The sequence below is a fragment of the Physeter macrocephalus genome, chromosome 11 (genome assembly GCF_002837175.3).
Source record: "Physeter macrocephalus isolate SW-GA chromosome 11, ASM283717v5, whole genome shotgun sequence".
In the NCBI taxonomy this organism is placed as follows: domain Eukaryota; kingdom Metazoa; phylum Chordata; class Mammalia; order Artiodactyla; family Physeteridae; genus Physeter; species Physeter macrocephalus.
The window spans coordinates 133,212,605-133,239,475 of NC_041224.1; the positions used below are offsets into that span (position 1 = coordinate 133,212,605).

Below are 26,871 nucleotides of genomic sequence, written 5' to 3' on the forward strand. Positions count from 1 at the left end.
CTTGGAAATGTATTTTTCACCAAGTGATAATAATTAATTCATTATACTTAAAATACTTGTTGCCCTAAAAATTAAGGGAAAGGACATATATAGTAGAATGAATTTCAGAGTATATTGAACTCTCGAGTAATCATCTGAAAACCAGTGAAGAGACGTGTACTGAATCCAGACTCAGGAGGCATATCCAATCCCATCATACTCACCTTTTCTATTCTCAGCACCAGGAAGAAGCACTTAGAGTTGGTGATGGCACCACTCTGCGGGATGGGGCTGAGGGCAGCTATGGTTATTCATGGGATTAATAACTTGACACTAAAATGGTTAGCTTTTCTATCTTTTTATGTAGATCCGTTATTTATTGATGACCCAATTGTCCCTGACTCCTCTCAATCTTGAACCATGCTCTCTATTCAAGCAAGCTTATTTAATATACATGTTACCCAATCACTCCATCTCTGTCTCTGAATTTTTCCCACCTATGGCCTCCCATACTCTACCAGCTGGGCTCTTACCCCATTTTCTCTAAGAAGCTCCTGAAAAAAACTTCCTACCTTGTCATGAAAATTGTCCAAATGAAGTGCAAGAGAGCACTTTCCACTTGATCTCAGCAGACTCTTTGTGCCCTTCCCCATGGGCACATGGTGCAAGTGCTGGGTCAGGTGCCTACAGGTCATCTAAGTCAGTTGATATTACCTTAGGTTGCAGGAGTCTTAGAGGGAAGACACTTATCTCGATAACATCTGAGCAGCAATCACAAGCTTCCCCTTGAAGTCCCCTAGGTTGAGGATCTCATGACCTTCGGGCAGCCCCCTCCTGTTTGTAGTTATTGCTTACATTGGTCTGGATATATCTCTTTGGGAACTCGACTCCTTAATCGTAGCATTACTATCTGGGGCCATACAGAACAGCGCGCTAGTTCTTCAAATATTTGAGAGCAGTCACCGGTCCCCGTTAAATCATCCCTTTTCTGGGATAAATAGAATCGATTTCCAACATTTCTTCTAGGGTGTGGATTTCAAATCTTTACTCTCCTCATCATGTCCCTCTGGACATGTTCAAAGACATGAACCAAAGACAGTAAGACAATATTGGGAACAGTGGTGCCACACCCTTGTTTAGCCAAATCACACAACTAACATTGAGCCTACACATAGCTACCCAAGAGTGTATTCTGTGTTATACCCAGGATACGGGAAGGATGTACATCCCACTTCCTTACCTCTCCTTCAAAGCACAATTACTGAGATCTGGAGAAGGCTTTTCAGCCATTAATATTCTGTTAGTCATGACAAAGAGGAATTGGGTTAGTGCTTTTTTCAGAATACATGATATGAAGCTATGTTTCAGGTCATAGCTAATAACCAGGATAACTATTATTAATTTTTCTTGTATAGGTTGCTGGAGGAAGAAAAATAGCCCCTTCAAAGATTTTTAATTTCTTGTCATGTTTCATCACATGCAGTGATCCTGTCTGCTGAAGAGCTTTGCTGAGCAAAAGCAGTTCAGCAGGAAAGAACAATGGGACACAGAATGCCAACGGAATACTGGTGTGGCAGCTCCGGGCACATCAGTAACTCTGGGATGAGGACTGTGTTTATAATGGAGTGTGACAAGACACACTTTCCCTCAACTCTGTCAGTGACCATCACTCTCCTCTTGCCTTTGCCTGGACTGCTTTCCCTTCCCACCTGGATTGGCTGGACTCTGGAGTTGGGGCCTCTGCTTGAAAGAAGTAATCAAGAATGATCAAAGCAAAGATTGGCTGGGGACCAAACTTATTATTTACTGACTTTTGGGTTTGAGGCAAAAAAAGAATATTTAAGTGCTGTGCTCCTTTTTTGGCCTTACTGTATATTTATTTTATTTGTTCGTTAGCGGACATTGCATTAGACCTGAGCAGCTGGAAAATGGGACACATGAAGTTGGGAGGAGAACTGACCGTATTTAGAGAAAATCTGTATCTTATACTACTAATTGGTTTTTATACTTCTGAGGGTAGAATTTCTTGACTGATTCCAACATGTACAGTGCACTAAAGATTTCTACAGATGTGGAATATTTGGAAATGTAAAGCACAGTCTTTGAGGTATTATTTTTGGAATTCAAAGAGGAAAGGCAAACTGACAGGGATTCCATATGCTAACCCAGCTTCTTTTGTGTTCTGGTCGAACTCTTGGTTATCTTCCTGTCTGGTAAGTGAACAGCTTCATAACTTAAGCAGTCCTTGGACACTGGTTCAACAAGATGATTGTATTTCAGAGTACAGTAAGGCAAGATATGTCACTAAGAGCTGCACAAGCAAGGTTAAAGATGAGTTTCAGTTCAATTATAAACCAGCTGTAAAATAATTTGCTTCTGTTGGGAAGACTTTAAACGAGACAAAGAAATGAATGAAGGTGTTGAGTGTCCTTAAATGATCTAATAAGCATCCAAAGTCACAGTTATGTCCCACTGGTACATAATTTACAGTGAAATGTGGTATTATAATCTTTCTTAAGTGTGGCGTTAATTGCAGTTGAGAAGTGAGAAACACTTCCATTCTGAAAAGCTCCTTTTAAAAGAAGAAATGAAACAGTCTCTTTCCACCCTTGGGACAGCTGCACACTCTGTCACCAAGTCCTCCACTCCAATTTAGAACACCAGGGCATTATTTATAAGGAACTATCATCAGAAGAACTGAAAATTCCTATATTTCAAAGAGATACAAAAGATTCCAAAGGACTAAACTGTTCCCCAGAGTGTCAAGTGCAAAGCTCATTCTCCAAAAGCGAAAACAGGGTTTGGATCCAATTTGGTCCTATGGAAAATCAGGCAATTCCCTGGGATGTCGTGCATGTTGTCAAAATTCAAAGGAGCAAAGCACCTCTTTTCTGGGCTCTGAAAGCTGTCACGATGCCTCTCACCTTGGATTTCATAAAATCTACCCGGATTTGTTCAGGTATGGTTTACCTACCTTGAGGAATTTGTCCTGGAAATGCATATCCCTCTAACTAGATACTTTTAACTGGGGCTGCGGGGACGGCTCTGGTGCTCAGAGTCATGAAAACTACAGCCGAGGCAGAGTGGATCATACGCTTTTCCTTGCGTGACCCTTTACCGGCTACTTCCTACTAGTGTTGAATTTTCAGTGTCACAGGCAACCTCTGAGACCCACTAGAACCCCTGGGGGAAGCAGGAGGTGGCTACGCCAGTCCATAGCGTTTCCTGAAATAGTAACAGCTTTCGGCAGTGATTTTGAAGAGAGAAGCCACAGAAGAAAACCAGGGGGTATTAACTGTAAAGAACTTAGAGGTCATCTGCTCTAAGTCTATAGTTTTAGAGACAAAACAATCCCCCCCCGCCAAAACAAAACCCTGAAGTCCAGAGAGATTAAGGGACACATCTAAGTCACACTGCCAGCTGTGATGGGACAGGATAAGGGCCCCAGGCAGATCAATTCTGGTAGAAAAAATTTGGGGGCTGACAAGGCCATTGCTCTCTTTTGTGCCTTGGAAATGTATAAAAGGTAAGGTGGATGCTATAGGCCATGGGGCACATTCCAGTGGTCTCAGGGGTGACCAAGGATTGTGTGGAGGACCTAATTATCATTCTCCATGCCCTGCATTATATTGAGGATGAATCTTTCTTGTCTATATAGAGTGGTTCTGTGGACTGTGGTGGTTAGGAATTGAAAGGCAAATACGTCACCCTCCCCTTTGGGATTCTGACCACACAAGGTGGGCGGGCTGATATCAGATGAGGTTCTTTTCCCCCCACAAGGTTACATAATCTCTGGTGGGAAGCAGGGCGGGTGTGTGTCTCAGTACATTAAGGTTTAAGAGTACAGCACTTATCCTGGTCCCAAATCACTATAAAATATCTGCAAAGAGACTTTTGAACAGATGCATCTGGGGTCATTCTGGGCCTATATTCTGCCTGCATCACTGAATATTCTCTGGGTTATTTTCTATGATGTGTGGGAGAAGGAGCTAGCACACTGGAAAGGGTACTGTGATGCTGAGAGCCTAATGGGAAAGAAAAAGGCATTTTAATCTTTATGAATAACACCTTCTATGTCCCCTTTTAGAAAGCAGTTTCTAAGATGCGATTTCAAGAGACCCAACCCTTTTGTTGTCATTAGATAAAACAATCCTGGAAAGCATTGGGGAGATGGCTTTTACGGCTGTTCAAGTAAGACAATGCTTGAGAGCACTTTTGCTCAGTGCTCTGAGCACCTGTGTGCAGAGAATGCTGCAATTTACAGCCTTATCTACAGCCTGATTCTCTCATGATCACTGATTATTCTCCCCACTTTTCCTCACAGTTGAGATCTGGAGGGCTGAGAGCTTCTGTGAATAAACAGCTCTGTGATTTCAACCCGAGCAGGGCTCCCAGTCTCAGACCTCACTTGATGGGGTCTTTCAAGGACCTCAAAGATGTGGCTCTGACATCCTTTTCCTTCCCAGGCAGAGACCCATCACTGCCAGCTGAAAGTGTCCACGTTGGAGAGAAGCTCACCCCGGGGGGCTGAGGAGCCAGAGGGAAGACATGGAAAAAGGACAGGACCCAAGGAGGTGCTTGGATATTATACCGGAAATGACAGTCATTCCCACTTCTTCTTAAAGCAGGAATATTATTCTTTAGAGCAAAAGTCTAACATGACTGAAAGTGTTAAAGTCCTATTTCTGCCTGGGGTTTCTGGATGAACATGTGAGGTAGCTACGCAGTACTGCTTCTACAAGCTGTCTTCAGACATCTAGCAAACAGACTTAGGATAGTTTTTCCTCTTTCCCTCTTTTTGGTTGAGTGCAAATAGCACTGTTTTAATGTCAGCATCAAAGTGTACTGTGCTGGGCATTGCAGCTGAAAGGCTCAGGCCTGGCACGTCATTTATCCTCTCCCAGGGTCTGTTTTGCCATATGTAGAGTGGAATAATAATAATAATACTTTCCTCATAGAGTGTGGTAGGCAGAACAATGGTCCGTCAAAAAATCTCCATGTCATAATCCCCGGAATCTGTGACTATGGCACCTAACGTGGCAAAAGGAACTTTGCAGATGTGACTAAGTTAAGGATCTTGAGATGGGAGATTACCCTGGACTATCCAGGTGGGCCCAAGGTAATAAGGGAAACAGGAGGGTTAGAGTCAGAAAGAGATTGGAAGACGCTATGCTGCTGGCTTTGAAGACGGAGGAAGGGGCCATGAGCCAAGGGATGCCGGTGATTTCTAGAAGCTGGGAAAGAAACAGAACAGATTCTCCCCTAGAACCACCTCCAAGGAACGCAGTCCTGCCGACACCTCACTTTTAGCCCAGTGAAACCCATTTAGGATTCTGATCTCTAGAACTGTAAGGTGATAAATCTGTGCTGTTTTAAGCTGCTAAGCTTGTGGTAATTTGTTAAAGCAGCAATGGGAAACTAATACATAGGGCAAATCTGGAATGTTGCAGCAACAGAACAGAAGGGAGGTTTAAACAATAGCAGTGGATACAGAGGTATAAGGTCTATATAGCAGCCTTAGGGTGAAGAGAAAAGAATCCCTATTTTTAGGACCTTATAGTAAATGGATAGCTTTTATACAATTCCTCCGCTGGATTTCAGTATCCTAAAAATATTTGCTGGCTTTCATATTGCTGTCTTTTTTCATGGAATCTTTTAATGGGCAATGAGGAAAGTTCTTGGAAGCTCTACACAAAATTACCATAGTATGTTTTTTGGGGGGGGTACTTATACTGTAATTCCATAAAGCCTTCTGATATACTTAATACTCCATTATCAAGAGTTCCAGAATATATACTGACTTTTAAATGTATTAGGTGGAAATCTTTCTAAAATGCATTATATACTTTCTGACTTTCTGAGCATATGCCACAGAACATTCTCTCTCTCTCTTTTTTTTTTTGGATTGTTCACAGTTTTTCCATTTACCTTCCTTGCTCAGTGCTGCCAACAGCCTCAATTCACTACTATACCAAATTCCTTTCTCTTCTAATGTGATGTTTCTGGTCTGCTGTGCTCTTTGCAAATGGGTCAATGAGCTCAGAGGAATTGTGCATAAAAAGAGTGAGAACCAAGTGACACCAAGGGCTGTGCCGTGAGAACAACGCAGGAGCTTCTGTGCCTGAACTCTGTCCTTTTTTTTCCCACCAATCACAGGTCATTGACTGTAAGATGACTGCCTACACTGTAGGGTGGAAATCTTAGTTCTCGAGGGGTGAGGTGGTACCGTAGTTTTAGGCACTCTGAGCCAGGTGCCATGGAGTTCGGGGAAGGAGGAAGAGTAAAGCCCGTAAGCTCTGGGCAGGGTCATGCTGTATGCATCGCTGTGATCGTCAAATCGGCTCGCTCAATTAATGTTTTTGAGTGAATGAGGCCACCTTTGCAAAGTCAGCTCAAGGCATATTTTGAAGTTTTTACCTTACCTACAGTTATTCCCTCTGTTAGGACTTCTCTCTCTCCCTTCTCTGAGAAGTCTCTCCTCCCCTTCAGATCATGTTCATTTTCCCTGTAGTGTGTTGTATTTCATGTAGCTATTAGATGTAAGACAATCAGAATATTATGTCTATGAAAATACGAATTAAAAAACCCTCTGTTAGAAACATTTTTACTTTTAGAAGAGGCTACTTGTTAGTCGAAATTAAACTCTAAATAGTAGAATTAAGGTGATATTAAAAATGAAATGGCTCATACATTTCTGGTGTAAAATCTACCCGGAAAGCAATTTGCAAACATAGATCAAGGGCTTAAAAACGTTCATACTCTTTAGTCTTGTAATTCTACTTCTAAGAATGTGTCCAGTGAAATGATCTTTAATCCAGAGATTTGGATTAAAGAGTATTTTTTGCACAGAAGGTGCAACCCTCTGTGTTCTAATTCCCCTGAAGGACTGGTGAGCTGCAGCTCCTCCTGTGCTGAGAAGGCTGCGTGAAGCAGTTCCCTGGCTCTGAGAGCTGAGGGAAGTCAGAGAAAGACCTTTCTGCAGCCAGATAATAGTCTCAGTGAATTATTTGAGCACCAGGAATATTATCTTTGGTCTATCTTATTTTTTTCTCCAGATTTGAAAAGAAGAAAAAAAAGTAGTCTGTTTAGGTAGGTAGAAGGAAAATACAGAAAAATGAACAAAAATTTTTCTGTCCTATTCTCACCCATGTATATTTTTCTTTGGGGGTGGGGGGCAGGAGAATAGTCTCCCAGACACAGAATGAGCCCTAGAACTCTATGTATTAACAAGGCCTTGTCACATAATATTTTAAACAAATACTCTTTTGTAGATGGTCTCAGAGACCATGACACAGCCATCACAGCTATTAAATGAATTACTTTAAAGATATATACAACCAGGTTGTGGGCCTTATTTTAAAATTTCATTAAAATTATTAATTACTTACAGTTAAGTTTCTTCTTAAGTCAGGGTAATTTGGTTTAGATCTGCAACTGGCCTTATTCTCATGGCTGTGTTAGGTACATTCCCAAGAACTTTGCTTTCAGGGAACTAAACAAACTTGAACTCAAATAATAATTTGTTTTCCTTTCCTTTTCTCTTTTGATAACACATTCTTTATAATTCCATTGCATTAAATTATTTTTCATCGTTTTCCTGACTGATTCCCTTATATAAATTATGTCTTCCTTATGGTCCCCTTTCCTTCTCTCACAGTGTTTATCATAATTTGTAAATATGCAATATTTGCGTGTCTATTTCTTTAAGGCCTGTCTCTCTTCCTAGACTGTGAGCTCCGTGTCAGCTGGGGTGACCTCTGCTCAACACTCTATACCCATATCAGACACTTATCAAATACTGCCCAACAAATAGACAAACAAATTTGCTTTTGAAAAAAAAGGTCAGAATTCACAACAATGTGGACATTTGATCTCCCCTGCATAATGTTACCTTTAGGTCAGCAGAAGGTTCTGTAATAGTTCAGAGAGTATAAGTGATAAGTGATTTAAACCTTGGACTAAATGCATGTAAATACGACTTAGACTTGCTATCACATACGAGATCGTACCCTTCTGTGATACAGACTTTTTATTTTGAACCTTGGAAAGGGGTTAACTTGCTAAAAAGAACATGAAAGATTTTATTAAAGTAGAAAGCAAACCAACCATCCCATCACCCACAATAGCAGCAAAGAAAAAAATCTCCAAAGCAAATCTTTCCAGGAATGGTAAGAAATAAGATGAATAAAGTATAAGTTCAGTTAACTTATTAAAACTCTGTTAATGGCATTTTTCTCACTGGTTTCTAAAAAACAAAAAAAGAGGTATAATTCTTTAGTTCTACAGGCTTTCTCAATTGTTACAGATCGATCAAATCTTTTTTTTTCCTAATAAGCTATTCATCATATTTTTTCTTGCTTTCTAAATCTTGTCTCACTGTTGGAATGAATTAGAATGAGGGAGAAACAAATAGAACAAACCAAAGTTATGGAGAAAGTATGTGTGTGAACTTTATTTCATCATGAGAAAATCACTTCTGTGCAGTAACAGAGAATACTGATATCTACACGATGATAGGGTTTTCTTTGTATTTAGATACATACCTTATATTTGTACACAATATATAAAATTCATGGAGGAAATTAATTTCTACAGTACAGTTTCTTTGTTGGAAGAGGACTTGTTCCGTTAGTTTCTTTTAGAAAATGACCCCCAGTTCTGTGACTGTGGTACCAAGGATCGCAGTTCCAATCCTGTAATTTATTAGACACCATAATCTTATGAACATTAATCGAAACTTAGAAACTACATCCTCCTGCAGGATGAAAAGAGAGACATAAGTGCTCAGGCTGCTATGCTAATAACTGATTTTAGCAGAATAGTATGATTTCCATGATGCATTATGAATAGAAATAGTTTTCCCATAGGTCTGGTGACACAGATTAACACCGTTGCTGCAAATTGTCTCCCTGCTCTGATGGCATGCACTTCACTCTTCGATCAAACCGCTTTGTACACACGTGGGAAACAAGGCCATCCCCATCAAGGGCCTTCTGCATTGCACCTAGGAACACTTCTGGAGGGCTTTAGCATCTAGCATGGTGCTTTGGGAAAAGAGGCAATTGCTCTCAAGCTGACAGGTCTCTTCCCAGAGAGAAGTTGCTAAAATGATCATCCCAGGGGAGGCTTGGCTACCACATCCCTATAACCCAAAGGGGGATAGGTATGTGGGCACTTCCCCTTCACCAGATCCTTCTCTTTGAGTGGCATCATTCAGACTTACAAGTGCTCCCCAAGTGTGGTTTTCACGACTAGGGGCCTTTCAACCTTGCTGTGGGATTTGAAGTTGTGCTTATTTTTAACCATGTGAACCATTTTAAGGGTGACTGGCACATGCTGAGGTTTGTGGGAAGTGGAGCACAGTTCTTTTAGCTAACATTTTGAATGTGAACAAAATCAACGTAATCAGTTCCGCAGAGGGAAGTTACGGAGAATGCCATGGGATGGGGGTGGCTTCTATGATTAAAATGACACCCAGAAGGTCTGAAAATGCTTTGGCACCGACCACAAATACCTCGTCATAGGTTTAATTTCATGTGTTGCAATTGCTTTTAGAGTGAAAATGTTAACAGCTTCAGAGGTTATACCTGGCCATCAAATCCAAGCCCGTCTCCTGAGATGGATGGCTTGCGTTTGATGACCAAAATATTTACAGTATAGCCAAGAAGCGAAAGTTGTCTGGAGATGGACCTTGTGCGGAGGCCCCCGGCAGCCTAACCAAGCCTAGAGGGACTGGCAAAGGTGAAAATGGCGAGGTAATGCAGAGGCGCTGGCCTCTTCCTGGCTGGTGCCCACAGGGAGCCTCGGTCCCAGCGTGTGAAACGGAACTTGCTGGTTAAGCCAGGAGTGGCCGACAGGCCCTCTCGGAAAGGCTCCTGCGCCCCACGCCCCTTGGAAACACGTTCAGTCAGATAAATCCGCAGCTGGAAAGGACCTCAGCCCCGCCCTCAGACACAAGCCAGCGCTACAAAGCAATTGAGAATCGTCTGGGCAAAACTGGACAATGGTGTGTATCGTGGAGAATGGGAGCCTGCCCTAGAGCCTAGATACATCTGTCTCACACACCGCGGCACCTTGAGGCCTTCACTTTTCAGCTTCTTCCGCTGCAGCTTATTTAGAGCGTTATCAAAGGAAGCCGCCGGCCAAGGCCATTGGAACTGCCGCTGTGGACTCTTTGGTTTGATCACGTCCACATACCATGGGCTGGCTAAAGGCAGGAGAGAAACAGCGGCTCTGTGCCAGAATGCAGGGCAAGTCATGGAAACACTTGCGAATGTGGGCAGTGGTGGGGTTACCTCCGGGCTTGCCAGCCATTCTAGATGCCTCGCAGTTCTCGCTCTGAGGGGTACTGCTGAAGGGCCTTACCCTCGGACGTCTGGAGGACCAGGGTCTTGCTGTACTGGCTGACTCCTGTTTTGTTGAAGGCCTTGATGCGAGCATTGTATGTGCTGTTGAAGTGAAGACCATCCACGGTGCACATGGTCTCCTTTCCAACATACACTTCCTGAGGGGCAGAAAAGAACAGGCCACCATTTAACTCCAACCCTTGCCCGGGGCTGGTCAGGAGGCAATGTTGCAGGGTGGACAGGAGCAGGTACTTTGGGGTCTGCCTGATCTGAGCTCATCCTGTGAGCTACTGGGCACTGAATTGACCTCTTTTAGCCTCAGTTTCCTTCTCTGTAAAATGGGGACAAAAATACCTACCTTATGAGGTTGGTGTGAGGATTATATAAGGTCATACGTGCAAACTGACTAGCATAGTGCCTTGTGTTTAGCATGGGTCTGGCAGCTTACTGAATGCTAGTTATTAGCAGATAGGGTTTAAAAGATTAAAACTGGGTGCTGACAGTTAGCATTATGCTGCTTATTATTATTATTGGCATTTATTCAGTGTATTATACCTACTGAGCTCTTTTATTTTTTTTTTGGCAGTACGCGGGCCTCTCACTGCTGTGGCCTCTCCCGTTGCGGAGCACAGGCTCCGGACGCGCAGGCCCAGCAGCCATGGCTCACGGACCCCGCCGCTCCACAGCATGTGGGATCCTCCCGGACCGGGGCACGAACACGCGTCCCCTGAGTCGGCAGGCGGACTCTCAACCACTGCGCCACCAGGGAAGCCCTGAGCTCTTTATTCATCAGTATGATTTGTAAAAAAACAGGTTTGAAAACATGAAGTGGTCTCTATGCTATGTTTATAACCCACTGATAATTTCAGAAACTGTCACAAAGCATAGGAGTTTTGAAGTTTTAGGAAGGGAAATCATGAGTATTCAGATTTTCACCACAGTACAGAGGGAAGAGGGAGGAAACAGGAAGGGAGGAAGAATGACATTTCAAAAGCTTAAAATAAATCCTAGCAAAATGCATCCTTAGCATAGGTTAGGCAGTTGCCTCTCTCTTTAGCTGTACATGTTGCAACATTGTGCTGATGTAATGTATAAAAATAATTTGCATCCAAAGCACAGCCTTAAAATGACAACTTGTCAGGGGCTTCCCTGGTGGCGCAGTGGTTGAGAGTCCGCCTGCCGATGCAGGGGACGCGGGCAAAAAAAAAAAAAAAAAAAAAAAAAAAAAAGACAACTTGTCAGTGGGATACTAAGTAGACTGGGGTCTGAGATCACAGTATGCTAAGAATTTTATATGAATTATCTAAGTGACTCTTAACAACAGTGCACAAGGTACATGTTATTATTGTTATCCGCTTTTTATAAATGAGGACCTGAAGGCTCAGAGAGCTGAGAAATGGGCACAGTCCCAGAGCCTAGTGGTGGAGTTGGGACTTGAATGCAGGCTATCTGACACCAGAGCTTGCAGTACTGCACGTATCAATATTTTCTCTTCAGAAGAGTGGGACAGTTTCTATTCAGGGACTCCTTTGTCCTTCTTTGATGGGACATGGAGAAAGCAGGCCTCAGATGAAGAGCAGGCAGGCCCTGCCGGGATGGGTCGGAGACTCCATGGTGGGTCCTCCGAGGTCGTCACCGGTTTTGGCTGACAAGCCGTAGGTTCTCCACTTACCCGGAACTGACCACCATTGCCGTCATCCAGCTCCAGAATGTATCCTTCGGCAGGCACCGTGGACAGGGGTGGCTGTTTCCAAGACAGCGTAGCGCTGTTGTTGTGGGTGCAGCACTCCTCCAGCTGTAGGATAGGGGTCGCTGGGACTGGAGAGGAAGCTAAACAGAAATTAGTGTAACCCTGGCTTCTGTCGAGCTGCCAACATTTTCAGTATCTAGGAATGAGAAGCACGCCCTTACTTAGGCCAAGTGGTTGGGCTAAGCAGCTAGCCTGCGGTGCATGGAGATGGGGGGCGCCTGAACAGGATCCCTCCTAGAGTCTCCATGAGTGGCAGTGGTTTCTGGTCTACTGCGCTGCCTTTTCCCAGCTCATGGTGGCACTTCCTACCTTAACTGGTGGGGAGACAACGGCTGTGTTCTCACCCCCTTGAGCACCGAAGGCATCACCCCTAAGAGAAGTGTTTCATGTGGGAAATGGATGTCCCATCCAGCCCACTGAAGCCTGTTTCACCCATAACAAGGCTGATGAATTTATCATAAAGTTTATTCTGAGCCTTAAACCACATTTAATAAAATGGGAACTGAGTATGCTGAGAAATAGCTCTGAAACCACTCTATTTCTAAGGTTCTATCATTTTTTATTAGTGATTCCACTCAAGGTTTTGTGCACATAAGTAGCTATAGCTCTGGATTTTTGAAAATTTGGTACCAAGTGACACAAACAGTGGTTTCTCAGTTTTGAAACTTCTCAGGAATTTGACATCATTCTTTCAAAGCAGCTATACCTTGAAAATGGCACTAACTCAGGTCTGTTCTTTCTGTAGGTGTAGAGCAGTCAACTGTGAGCCTAGAGAGTAGTATGGGAACAGATGTGGCCTGGCAGAGAAGGTCAGAGCGTTCTCGTGACCTTGTGAGAATCTGTCACAGTGTTACTAGTCACAATACCGCCCCCCCCACCCATTTTGTGTTGAGTCTTGTATTACTTAAAACTGCAGATTAGTTGAGCCTTCAGACATACAGACATAGAAATGTCAGGGAATGAATAATCCTAGTTCCTAACATATGAACTCAATTTATGTATCTGGGAGCAGTGCTTTTACTAACTGCTTAAAATTATTTTTCAGCACCAAAACATGAATTTATTTTTGTAGCACTTTAACACAGGAGAGAATGGTGTGGACCACGTCCAGGGACATTCAGATGAACAAATGTTAACTGTGGAACACCTGGTATGCTGTACCAAAACTGGACTTGGAGTGTCATGCACTGAATTAAATCTCCTCCTTGCCAGTCACGCTCACTAAGATGGTTAATTTAACATCAGTTTAGAAAACAGGTTCTATGGTGGATTACCTAGAAAACAAAAGCAGTGACTATAAGTGATGTGAAGGTGAAGCAGGTCTATTATCTTATACTTAAGAAGGCTGGTATATGACATAAAAACCATGCCTGAGTTACCAGATCAAACCTAATTAAATCAAAATTACGACCAGTTAATTGGAGATCATCAGTTTACCAGGTGGAATCTTATCAGAGAACAATGGCTCTGCAGCCTCAGAGGAAATCTGGAATTGGAGGAAAGGAAATAAATGCACTGCCTTGTTCAACACATAAACTACAGGACTGGCTGGGAAGAGGAGACAGAAGACAGACTGCTTCAAATGATTCTAATGACCATCTACATGTAACAGGTATCATCTAGGAGTTGTAACTGGAGGTTAACTTAAGGTCATTATTCCAGTTAGGAACTTACTTTGTCATTTAAATTTTTTTCCGTATAAACAGAATACATCTTAACATATTAACAGTGGAGTAAAATCTGACAAGTTTAAGCAAACCATTCTTCAAAGGGCTTCTAGAGACATGGAATGATTCTCCCTGGGGATATTTGCTCTTAGCTGTGCTTAATGGTTATAGCCTTCCATAAAACAACAATTTCTTGGATTCTATTTCATTATCTGCCCTATCAGTCTTCATTTTCCCTTTGTTCATGTTTCAGGCAAGTCTACATTTCATCAATTTTAAAATCAAAGAATAAGATCACAAGATGTTTTCAATTTGAATCATACGAATGCTTGCAATGTCTCTGATAAGAAACCTCAAATTTCCCATATAGACATAGGTATAATTAAAAGATTAATTGAAATACATGGTGTCATATGTAATTAAAATATATGAACTTCATTCATAAGTCCTCAGTGGATACACTTTAAAAGGCCAAGAAGAGAGAAAAAAGTCTAACCAGTCACTAATCTTCAGATCTTAACACTGTCCCAAATTTAAACAAACAAGCAAACAGAGAAAACAAAGTGAGAGAGAGAGAAAGGAAGAGAGAGAAGGAAGGAACCCAGAAACATTTGCATGTATCTAAATCTATTTCTCAATGTGCTAAGAATTATTTTTTCTTTTTCCTTATTTACCCCAAAGTGATGTTGCATATAAAAGGAAATGAGACATAATTACAGCCTCATTAGCAAAGACTAAGGCTGGCATTTCAGAACAACGGATTTTAGACTGGGTGTTATATTATTATTACCCTTTTTCACTTTATTAGGTATAAAATAAATGACCTACAAGAATCCAAAGTATTTTCAAATTGATTTATCTCTTGTGTTTTGGAAATAGACAGCATTACAGTTCCTGGGCTGAACTCTGAGAGAGAAGGTTTTATTTTAGTGAAATTCCTATCGTTGGAGCTACAATAACTATCTTAACACCTTCATGATCATTCCTGGACATCTTTATTTTTCCTAAAGAACTAGTTTCCCCTGACCTGATCAGAATTCTAGTACTCAGCATCCTTTTAGCCTGTAAAATCAAGCTTCAGGCTAAAAATTCTCTTCGACACAGGAGGGTAGGTGTTCTCACTGACTTCCCTGGGGTCTGGTGGAGCCTCATCTCAGAATTAAATTCTGCCACAGTGGCTTGTTATACCAAGGTTTTCAAATGTCTTATGTTTTAAAGGCCATTCTAGTTCAAATTATCTCTCACGTTTTTCACATTTGTTTACTTTTCCCTCTAATCCTTCAGATTGAGAGCACTCACAACCATCCAGAATTCCTCTGTGAGGTTTCACAGGAGTGTGGTGAAGACAATGGGAGAAAAGAGATCCCGTGATGTGGAAACACTGCTGAGGGCCAGACTGTGGGCAGAGGCTTACATGTGTTCACTCATTTAATTTTCAACACGACCCCACAAGGTAGGTACTGTTATTATCCCTATTTTAGACAAAGAAACTGAAACACAGAAAGAGTTCACCACTAGTCAGTGGCAGAGCTGGGTTTTGATGCCCAGCAGGTTGGTTCCAGGGGCTGGATGTTTTTATTGCCTCTCCAGTCTGGGGTTCAGTAATAGTGGATGAGAGGGAAAGTGCAGGCCTAATTCCAACAGGAATGAAACATTTTTGGTTCCTATAATGTGAACAATAAAGCTTCTCAAGAACTGCTGGTATAGATTAAAGAAACATTTCACCTTAAGAGCTATGGTAGTTGGGAAAGCAATTTTACTCTCTCATGTTCTCTGAAGGTTCCTTTGTAGACTGTCTTTCCTTTTTATGGTGGCTGAACAATACAAATGGCATCTGAGGAAAGTTTAGACTTTAGAGGAAGGACAGGCTGTTTCTGGAAAGCTATCACTAGTACTTTGCTAAGGATAAACGTGAACACAGGCTTTGAGGACACGAATTCCAGGCCCTCAGACCATGTACAGATTCCACACGAGTCCGCATGTGTGCTTATCCCCATCACTGGCAAAGCTCTGTGCATTCGTTCTCCATGATTTATAGGAGGGTCTGTTCAGATCATACTGTCCTTGCCCATGACCTTGGTGCATACTCAGGGCTTTTAACATTCAACATTAGTTAATGAAGATAAATGTGTCCTTAGTTGAGTAGAGGCACTCAGGGGATTAACAGCCATTGGTCTATGTGCTAAAAACGCTTGATAGACCATTAGGTCAATGTTTCATCCTGGGCTGGAATGTACACACTGGTGTTTCATTTCAGCACTGACTCATGAACCTTGGAACACTTTGTGTACTTAGGCAATTCTGGGGTAATATTTTTCTGGGAGAGGGTAGGTATCTGAAATCTATTCTGAGCCAAGCAGCAGAGCCCTTAATAGACTGGGAAAAAAAAATTAAAATTTCCTTCCCATGACCTGGTAAGAGTTGAAAATAGCAATTTAGAATTAAGGAAAAATGCATTCATTACTCCATAATAAAAACAGAAAACAAAGTTTAATCAGTTGTTTTCTACAAAAGAAAAGCCTGAGAGATCAAGCACAACTCCCATAGTCTGGAAAGAGGGTAAGATGATTTTCTAATCAACATGCAACTGGAAAACATGCCATCACAGCTGAGGAATATTTGAACAAAGAGGGAACCAGCATTCTCCACTCAAATCTCAATTGCTTGAGGGTGATGTGGAATCAGAAAGAGCAGATCAGTTAAATCCTTAACTAATAAGAGAATAATTTTAGGCAATGCATTTTAGCTGAGTAGCAGCTGGCCTAAGTGGAAATATTTAAAAACCAACCACAGACCTATCTTCTTTGATATTAAAAAAAAAAGGCACCTGAGATGAAATTTCAAAACCAGAGAGATGCTCAGATTTTGAGTCAGGAATTAAACAGATATTCTAGTTGTAAGTTTGAATCATAGCTTTAAATGCATATTTCTAGTAACTTTGAAAATATTTTAAACTTTCTACTGATCCACTTCGCACAATTAGATATCACATATTGAAATTAACGTATTGTTTGTCTCAACAATGGTCAGATTAACACCATTCCAAATGTTACTTAAATTTGGCCATTTGTACATGGATGTTGGGGTGTAATTTCTTGAGATATTTTTACTGACAAGCTGTGAAAGCACAGTTTACTAAACTGACTATGAATATCCTAAGAAAATTAAAAAACCAACACTACACAAGGCAAGGTTGTGTATATACTAACAGATATCAAAGGGGCCAGTAGGAGAAGTCTTAACTACCATCAGTCAAGTTCTACTGTGTCATACCTTTTGGCTTTTTCTTTCCATTGAAAGCATGACAGATAAAAATTATTCAGATTCTAAGGAGGACTGGGCTCTCACTGAATTAATTAAACTTAATGAGCACAAAGCAAAGCTTATAAATGAACTCTGCAGAGGGATACTTAACAGAAGTAAATTAAATTAACATGAAGTGTTGAAAAGGAAAATGGAATAATCCAGTCTCATACCAAATGACCTGCTATATTAAATTCATAAATAATTGTTCTGGATAATTTTGTGTTCCAGGTGAATTTTTGCTGTGAGAGTTTTCTGCGTTTTGGCCTTTAGCGTGTGTGGCATTCTCTCCTGTGTGTACAGTCGTGTCCACACTTAACTCCCGTGTGCAGCCCTAAATGGCCAAGTGAGAATGCTTTAGGAATGTGGTCTGTGATGCACGACACGTGAACCTGCAGTTCCCACATCAGATGAAGGGCCAGTTCACTCCAGTACAATAGTTACCATCGTGCCAGCTGGCCTAGACTCCACCATGGCAGATGGACATGACTCAGGACGGATGGGGGAGGAGAGGGCTCTCCAGCTGATTAAACCATCTGAAAGCCCAGAGGCTTCTATCCTCAACCTGCCCCTCCTCCTGCCCCATTACCAAGGCTAATTGGATTGGCTCTTTTTTTTTTTTCTCTTCCATCAAAAGCCCTTACGTTGCCATTTTGTGACACATTTTCTCCTCTGAGCTACTTGTGACATAACCTTTCAATGATTCTACCTCCTTGAAGGAACTGGGCAAAGAGAGAGGCTGATCAAGGGGGCTTTACCTCAGGCTCTCTATACTACTTGGATGGTGACACATCACAGGCTACCATGTAGGTGTGAAAGAAAAAAAAAATTTAAAGCTTGAAAGCACTGCTGCAACAAAAAATTAAATTTCTTAAGTTTAAGACTTCAGTTATTCCTTGAAGAAGCCACTTAGTAAGGCATTAACTTTACAGCATGAACCAGAAGTTGTAGGTGTGGGTTCTGGAACCATGCTCCCTGCGTTTGAATCCTGGCCCTGACACTCACTATCTGGGTGAGCTCAGGCAAGTAACCCACTCTTCCTGTGCCTCAGTTTTCTCAGCTGCCTACTAGGATTGTGAGAATAAAATGAGTTAATCCATGGAAAGCAATTAGGAGTGTGTCTGGTTTGGTAGGCAGTCAGTAAATGCTAACTATTTTTGTTACTACAACGAAGCATTTTTATTTATAACTTATACACTACTTACTTCGAAAATTAAGGCATTACCCCAAAGCAATACATATGAAACAAAAAGATGAGAAAACTGAAAATAAAAGAGGGCCAAAATCCATTTAAAAAAATGAGGGAAGTACATGTACCAGGGACAGGGATGAGTGTAACTGCATGATGTAGTCTGTAGCCCTAACACTCGCTGGGTTATATGGCTCTCTCTGTCTAATAAAAGGACACATGCAGATTTTTCTTAAGAAACAAAAATGTTAAAGCACTGAATTCTAAGTTATTTATTACACGGATGCTTAAATTGGGAGAAGCAAAGAGCAAATCAATTTCTTCAGTTTTAAAAAAAGATCAGGAAATGACAAAGTTAGAGGGATAGAGGACAGATCAGTGGTTGCCAGGGATTGGGGATGGGGGAGCGGAGACGTGTGGGTGTAACTAAAAGGGGCAGCAGGAGGGAAATCTTTGTGGTGATGGAACAGTTCTGTATCTCGATTGCCGAGGTGGTTATACATGTGAACCGATAGCACAGAACTACACACACACACACACACACACACTGTACCAGTGTCAATTTCCTGGTTTTGATATTATGTGATAGTTAAATGCTAGATGTAACCACTGATGGAAATTGGCTGAAGGGTACAGGGGACCTCTCCTTAATATTGCTGCAACTTCCTGTGAATGTATAATTATTTCACAATAAGAAGTTTTAAAAAATCAGAAATGTTTTTTAAATGGGCTATTACTTACACTGCCATAAAAATATCATTGCATGTTTGGTTTGAGTTTTTACCTTTTTTTCAAAGAGTTATTTTCCTTAAGATAATTTTAAGTACTTGTACTTCCCCTCAGCCACCCCAAATCTCAAACAGATATTGCCATATCCCCTAATTGCATGGACCAAAAAGTTTGAAAAGTTAAAATTTATTTCCCATTTTCATTTTCCTTCTGTGTCCAGGCTCTCATTTTCCTGACCACTATAGGCAGGCGGACTCTGATTCTCTCAAATTCCCGCTAACCTACACTCAATTGTTTGCCACTATCTCTACTCCTGTGGAAGCAGTCTCAATTCTAACTCCCTTGATTTATAGCAATATATCTGGGTTACTATCGGTAACAAGATTTTATTTATGTACAGCTCTCTCTCTTTCTTCCTCTTTTTATGTCAGCTATTCTCTGATGCTGAGCATGTGAAATCTCTAAGATTCTCAAAGAGGCAAGCATTGAGTTGATCTGGATTTATCTGACTTTCTGAGAGGCAGGTCACCCAGCTAAAAGGGTACATTTCTATTACATGATAAGACAGGAGCCACTCCACATTTTTGTAACATTAACCAGAGGTGTGTGTGTGTGTGTGTGTGTGTGTGTACTTTCCCACCTCTCAGCTGATTTATAAACCTGGAGGCTGCCTTTTGTTTGCTGTAATCTGGCAAGCCACCTTTATCTTGCTTCCAGCACCAGGATCCACTTGGGGTAGTGCTGTGACTGGGCAGGGGGGTGGCACAGGCACTCACTTTTCATCTGCACAAAGTCGAGCTGGTGGATAGACTGCAGCAGAGGGCTGTTGTCCAGACTCAAGTCGAAGTCCGTGGTCATCCTGGGAGTGAGCGTGCCTTTCCCCCACTGATCCTCAGTCAGGTGCACTCTCCTTATGAGGGCGTCAGAAATCTATCACAACAAAGACCACAGCCTAAGAAACACAGCCCCACAATGGACACAGAGCTCTTCGGCTCTCCCAGAACAGCCCACCGAGTGCCTCGGGACTCACACCCTCCCTGTCTCTGTGCAGGCAGCGAGGAGCCTTTGATGACGAGGGTGACCCGTAATTTATCATGAAAATCTGAACACTTTTGGGAGTCAGAGGGAGGCACTGTATATAATTAGCTGCTGTTAATTGCTCTAATATATGATCTGGATATATGATCATGCTGTTTATGACCTATCAACTAAAAGCCAACAACATTAAATAATGATATGTTAGCAATTAGTTAAATCTACTAGAACCAAAGGCCCTAAGTTTCTGATATGAGCTGTGGGTATCCTGTCAAGACTTAGAAATTAGTTTTATTAAATAGTTCAGAGAGGCTGCATATGCTAACCTGTAATATAGAATTTCCTACACTTTAAGCACATCATCTTCAAGTATGACTTTATTTTTTTTTTATTTTATTTTTTCCGTACGCGGGTCTCTTGCTGTTGTGGCCTCTCCCGTTGCGGAGCACAGGCTCCGGACGCGCAGGCTCAGCGGCCGTGGCTCACGGGCCCAGCCGCTCTGCGGCATGTGGGATCTTCCCGGACCGGGGCACGAACCCGTGTCCCCTGCATCAGCAGGCGGATTCTCAACCACTGCGCCACCAGGGAAGCCCCCTGACTTTATTCTTTGGTAGAGAACTTTTTCATTTCTTATATTTAGGTCCCCTCTGTTGTTCTTGGCCAGTTTGGTAGAATGTCAGTTGGAAGGAATCTACACGTTCCTTAATGAAAGGTCCCTTAATCATTGGGATCAAAAGTTAAGTAAAATTTAGCTGACATCATAACACGTCACTAAAACAACTCTGAAGAAATCATGAGACATCCAAGGAATGAAAAAACTTCAATTTATTTGGGAAATCACTGACTTACTGGCCAGAAGGAGGTGTCAAAAAGGGTAGAAACCTTGTATAATTACATCTCTAGCTGACAAAACTGTCCAGGATATTAGTAAAGGGACCCAATTCTTAAGCAAGGCAATAACTCTGCTTTGGAGAAACTTAGAGGGAATTATGTTTTCATGATCAAACATAAACAAAAACAAATTTAAAAGCCCACGCACTTCTCAGTCTTGTAGCATGTGGTGGCAGAGACTTCCGAGAAGCCAGTGAAGTTCCGCAGGCACCCATGTCCACACGGCCGCACAAAGGTGGGTTCTGATGTGCAGGGGCCCATGCCCAGCCAGGGCTGTTGGGAGTCTGGCCTTGGCATCATAGACTCAGTCTCGTGGGGCATTGAGAATCTGAAGCAGAAACTAGTTGACACTTACCTGCAAAAAGCCACTAGGATCATTTTCCTTAATCACCTCCAGGCAGTACTCCATGAGACCCGTGGTCTGGCGCAATTTCACTGTGCAGTGAGAGATCTGATCTCGAACCACCTAGGATTGATGAGACAACAGAATGGTCCAAAATGGCAGAGGGTAGAAAAGAAAGCAAACTGGGACTTTGGAAAGCTTCTTTCAACCAGAATCCAAGAGCATCATGGAATGGAACTAAATTTATGAGAATATTTGTGGCATGGCAATGTCTGCTGTGGACAATGGCTCTAGAAGACCGATTGGATAATGGCTCTTATGGGGAGGGGCTTATAACAACTGGATCCATCAGAAAGGCACGCAGATGTTGGACCTCTGGGAAGCGGGTTACCTTGGTGCCTCAAGGGACATCTTCCACAGGTCCCCCTCACTCTCCTCTTCTGGGAGCTGCTCTAAGTGGGAGGTCGTGGAGAGCCTGTCAAGGAGCTGAGTAACCTGAGGTGCAGCTGCAGCTTCTGCCCTGGGACAGAAGCCCTCTACCGGTCCCTCCTAAACAGCAGACATCATCTGAACCCAGATCCTCTCTTGTTCCGATTCTCTTTTCCCTTTCCCTGGGCGGGTGGTAGAGTAGGGCTAGAAGTGGAACTTGCTGAAAGACAATGAGCTAATGACAGCAAGTATGCCAGAGAAAGATGGATACAGAATCAAGTTATAATCCACTTAGCCTCACTCACTGCTTCACTTTGGAAAGCAGTTTCAAAGGCTATTTGCCGAGAGATGAGTCTACCTTAATCTAGAGAGGCATCTCTCTGAATATGCAGTTTTTGTCTCCAGGAAGTTGTCTGCCCAGTGTCAAGGGCATGGCAGTCCTTGAAAAGTTTCCTTCTTTAGAAACGTTCATCTTCTGTGTCCTTTGCTCAGTGACCCAAATCCTGAAGCAGTTTTTGAAGCATAGAGTTGAACAAGGGTTTTCTAGGAACCTCAATTACTCATCCTCTATATTTATACTACTTGGCAAAAGCCTCAAAAATAACCACCATTCTGGATTTTATGGGTAATAACTAAAAGGGGTTTTAATAACAATTATTTTAAAACTTTTCCTTGTTCCTTCTTTTCAGTTTTCATTATAAATTTATTTTCCATGAAAGATTATGACATCCTCTTTCAAAAACAATAGGAAAATAGGTAAAAAAAAAAAAAAATCAAATCACCTCACCACTCCAATGCAAATTGTTAAAGCATTTTGATATTTCCTTTCAGTTTTTTTTCCGAGCTAGATTTAGTTATAGCTGCAATTATAGTATGTGACAATTTTATCTCCTCCCGCTTAATACCATATCATAGGCATTTCCCATGTTGCCACCATTAATAAATGTTACTGGTTACATAAATATCTGATTGCGTGGCTTATCATAATTTAACCTATTTTTTGACACAAAGTTCTTTCTAATTTTTTGACAGTTCATCCATTCATTATTGTTGATCTTCCTTTCTGATTTTTTTATTTTCATAAAATATACATAAAACTTACTATTTTAACTATTTTTAATTGGACAATTCCGTGGCATTAAATACATCTACATTGTTGTGCAACCATCATCACCAACCATCTCCAGAACTTTTTCTTCTTCCCAGACTGAAGCTCTGTACCCATTAAACACTAACTCTACATTCCCCCCTCCTCCCAGCTCCTGGCAGCCACCAGTCTGCTTTCTGTCTCTAGGAATTTGGCTACTCTAGGTACCTCATATGAGTGGAATCATACAGTATTTGTCCTTTTGTGACTGGCTTATTTCTCTTACATAATGTCTTCAAGGTGTATCCATGTTGTAGCCTGTGTCAAAAGTCCCCTCTTTTTAAGGCTGAATAATATTCCATTGCATGTATATACCACATTTTGTTTATCCATTCATCCATTGATGGACACTCAGGTTTCTTCCACCTTTTAGCTGTTGTGAATAAAGTTGTTATGAACATGAGAATACAAATATCTGTGTGAGTTCCTGTCTCACTTTTTTTTGGTTCTTGTTTTGGTATATGCCCTGAAGTGGAATTGCTGGCTCATATGGTGATGCTGTTTAAAATTTTTCTTTTGAGAAATCGTTATACTATTTTCCACAGCAGCTGCACCATTTACATTCCCACCAACAACGCACAGGTTTCCAATTTCTCTACATTCTCACTAACACTTACTGTTGTCTGTTTTTTTTTTTTTAAAAATAGCCATCCTAGTGGGTGTGAAGTTGTATCTCATTGTGGTTTTGATCTGCATTTCCCTAATGACTAGTAATCTTGAGCGTCTTTTCATGTGCTTATTGTGTATCTTCTTTGGCGAAAAGTCTATTCAAGTCCTTTGCCCATTTTTAAATTAGGTTGTTTGGTTTTCTTGCTGTCTTTTGATGCACAAAGTTTATAAATTTTCATGAAGTCCAATTTGTCTACTTTTTCTTTTGTTGCCTGTGCCTTTGGTGTCATATCCAAGAAATCATTGCCAAATCCAATGTCATGAAGCATTTGCCCTATGTTTTCATCTAACAGTTTTATAGTTTCAATTCTTATACTTCAATCTTTGATCTACCTTGGGTTGATTTTTATACATGGCTTTAGGTAACTGCCCAACTTCATTCTTTTGCATGAAGATAGCCAGTTTCCCCAGCATCATTTGTTACAGAACTTCCTTTTTCCCCTTGAATGGTCTTGGAACCCTTGTCAAAAATCATTTGACCATATGTGTGAGAGTTTATTTCTGAGCTCTATTCAATAGCGGTCTTTTGTCTATCTTTATGCCAGTATTATACTTCATAGTTTTGCAGTACATTTTGTAATCAGGAAGTGTGAGAACTCCAATTTTGCCCTTCTTTTGCAAGGTTGTTTTGACTATTTGGAGTCTCCTAATATTTTGACAGCTGATTTGTTATTGCTTTTAAACTTTTAATATAATTAAAATAAAAAATAAAATGTAGGCTTTAAAATCTCTTTATCGGAATTGGTGAAAGAAACCAACTTTGATGTGAGGATTGTTTTGTGATTTTGACTGGCAGGGGTGGAGAGATCAAATTTTAAATTCACTGATTTATTTTATTCTGACATCTAGTATGTCTCTGTCAAACTACCACCACCGTCTGTTGGTCTGGGCTCAAGGAATGCAAATTACTATATTTTATTGTTTTACTTTAAAATCGGAAAGTAAAGAAAGGTTAACTTTCTGCTTCTTAGGGGAAAAAAAAACACCCACAGGTTAAACCCTTAAAAATGCAACACAGGTGACCTACAGCTAATATGCTACTCCTCTCTGCTATATGAGGCTTGACTAAATTGTTCCCAGAAAATGTTTTTACATTTCAGCCACCAGTGCAGTACATCAATGCTGCTAGGTAGCAGAAACCTCAGCAGTCACCATTCACTATCCAAATGGCATCTGCTCTAGACTATGCAGAACTGACTGGTACTGAAAGTCCAAATAACAAGCACAGACTGGATCTGAGCGCTGTAACCCAAAGTAAGTCTGCTTTTGAGGCAAAAAAGATGGAATTGTGTTTACTTTCCAGAACATTCAGCTCAATGATAATTTTATGACCTAAATGTGCTGATATAAATACAGTACTCAGGCCTCATAAAATTCTATGTCTGCCTCTATAAATCTCCTTCTCAAGCAAGGTTTTTTGGTGCCAAAGGACCTGTGGGAGTGTTGGGGGCTCTGACTACTCTTAAGAAGCTTCACTGTTGCACTGCCAAGAGTCTGTGAGTTTCAAGGCTGTTTGCCATTGGCTCCTGTAGTCCATGGTTCAAGCTTCTTGGAAGGACTCAACATCCCTACATTTCTGGCTCTCAACTCCCACTGTTGCCACAATGGATGCTGGTCCATTTTTAAAGCATTTTAATGAACTGTTTCGCAATGATCACAATAGCCTGTGATAAAAATCACTGTTAAAAATTAAACAGTGGGGTTCCCAGAAGCAGCATTTTTGGGTGTTTCATAACTAACTTTTTTTTATAAGATTGAAAAAATTTTATTTATTTATATATATATTTATTTATTTTTGGCTGCGTTGGGTCTTCGTTGCTGAGCACGGGCTTTCTCTAGGTGCTGCGGGCGGGGGCTACTCTTCGTTGCAGTGCATGGGCTTCTCCTTGCAGTGGCTTCTCTTGTTGTGGAGCACAGGCTCTAGGCACACGGGCTTCAGTAGTTGTGGCACGTGGGCTCAGTAAATGTGGCTCACGGGCTCTAGAGCGCAGGCTCAGTAGTTGTGGCGCACAGGCTTAGCTGCTCCGCGGCATGTGGGATCTTCCCAGACCAGGGTTCAAACCCTGCGTTGAGAGGAGGATTCTTAACCACTGAGCCACCACGGAAGTCCCTTATAATTAACTTTTAGTTTCTCAATTAATCTAGCAAGATTTCCCATCTTATGGAAATCAGCCAGATAATTAAATCTTTTAAGAGTATACATATTTTTTTCTCTGAGTGTCTTTTTTTTTTAAAGATCTTTTTGATGTGGACCATTTTTTAAAGTCTTTATTAAATTTGTTACAATATTGCTTCTGTTTTATGTTTTGGTTTTTTTGGCCACAAGGCATTTGGGATCTTAGCTCCTGGATCAGGGATCAAACCCGTACCCCCTGCATTGGAAGGCGAAGTCTTAAACACTGGACCGCCAGGGAAGTCCCTCTCTGAGTGTCTTTATCAGCTTTCTTACTTGCTACCTTCTTTACTCTGTGTTATTTCTACCACTTATTATTATTATTTATTTCTACATTATATTTTTTTATGAAAAACAATTCTTAGGAAGCCAGGCCATATCAATTTTTCTTTGAGTTCCACATTTCTGTGCAGTAGCTCTGATGCTCCGGAGAAACCCTTGGCACCATGTTTGCAGCGGGCTGGACTTAAGGAGTTTTTTTATTTATTTATTTTTAATTTTTAATTTTTTTTGACTGCGTTGGGTCTTCGTTGCTGCATGCAGGCTTTCTCTAGTTGCGGCGAGCAGGGGCTACTCTTTGTTGCAGTGCGCGGGCTTCTCCTTGTGGTGGTTTCTCTTGCTGCGGAGCACAGGCTCTAGGCCCGTGGGCTTCAGTAGTTGCGGCCTGTGGGCTCAGTAGTTGTGGCTCTCAGGTTCTAGAGCGCAGGCTCAGCAGTTGTGGCACACGGGCTTATTTGCTCTGCGGCATGTGGGATCTTCCCAGACCAGCGATTGAACCTGTGTCCCCTGCATTGGCAGCTGGATTCTTAATGACTGTGCCACCAGGGAAGTCCGGATTTTCTTTTCTTAAGAAGGAAATGTACAAGTTGCAGGAGTGACACAAATAGGAACTTGGAAACAATCTTCCCATTTTCATGTGCATTAAAGCTTAAACCAGCTCTCAGGGTACAATTAATCTGTGGTCCACAGTTTCAGAGAAGGCTTCCACAATTTTATAAGCAGTCATCATCTCTTCTGGATGGCAAGTCCAACTGATCACTTGAAGAGCTTTATTTTGTTGAGTGGCAAATTTATAAAGGTCATTTCTTGGGTCAGGATATGACACTGTACCTTTTCGGAAAAGGAGAATTTGAGAACAGACTGTTGTGCCCCTTTGAATGCTTAGACTTTTTTAGTGTCAGAGAGTAACCCATGAGAGCTTATACAGTACAAATGTGAAAT

The 26,871-nt window shown here is 41.5% G+C and overlaps 1 protein-coding gene across 4 annotated transcripts in view; it reads right to left on the reverse strand.

Moving 5' to 3' along the window:
- TRIM9 (tripartite motif containing 9) overlaps nucleotides 1–26,871 on the reverse strand; it is a 118,466-nt gene that overhangs the window by 11,364 nt on the left and 80,231 nt on the right. For 2 of the 4 annotated variants that reach the window (XM_007114919.2, XM_055088422.1), the window contains exons 4-7: nucleotides 21,245–21,355; nucleotides 19,740–19,893; nucleotides 11,998–12,155; nucleotides 10,345–10,483 (exon numbers count right to left, since the gene is read on the reverse strand). In XM_007114919.2, coding sequence (XP_007114981.1) covers nucleotides 10,345–10,483; nucleotides 11,998–12,155; nucleotides 19,740–19,893; nucleotides 21,245–21,355 — 562 coding nt within the window. The remainder of the gene's footprint in view (nucleotides 1–10,344; nucleotides 10,484–11,997; nucleotides 12,156–19,739; nucleotides 19,894–21,244; nucleotides 21,356–26,871) is intronic. The other 2 variants (XM_028495333.2, XM_055088423.1) reach the window with 1 other exon arrangement.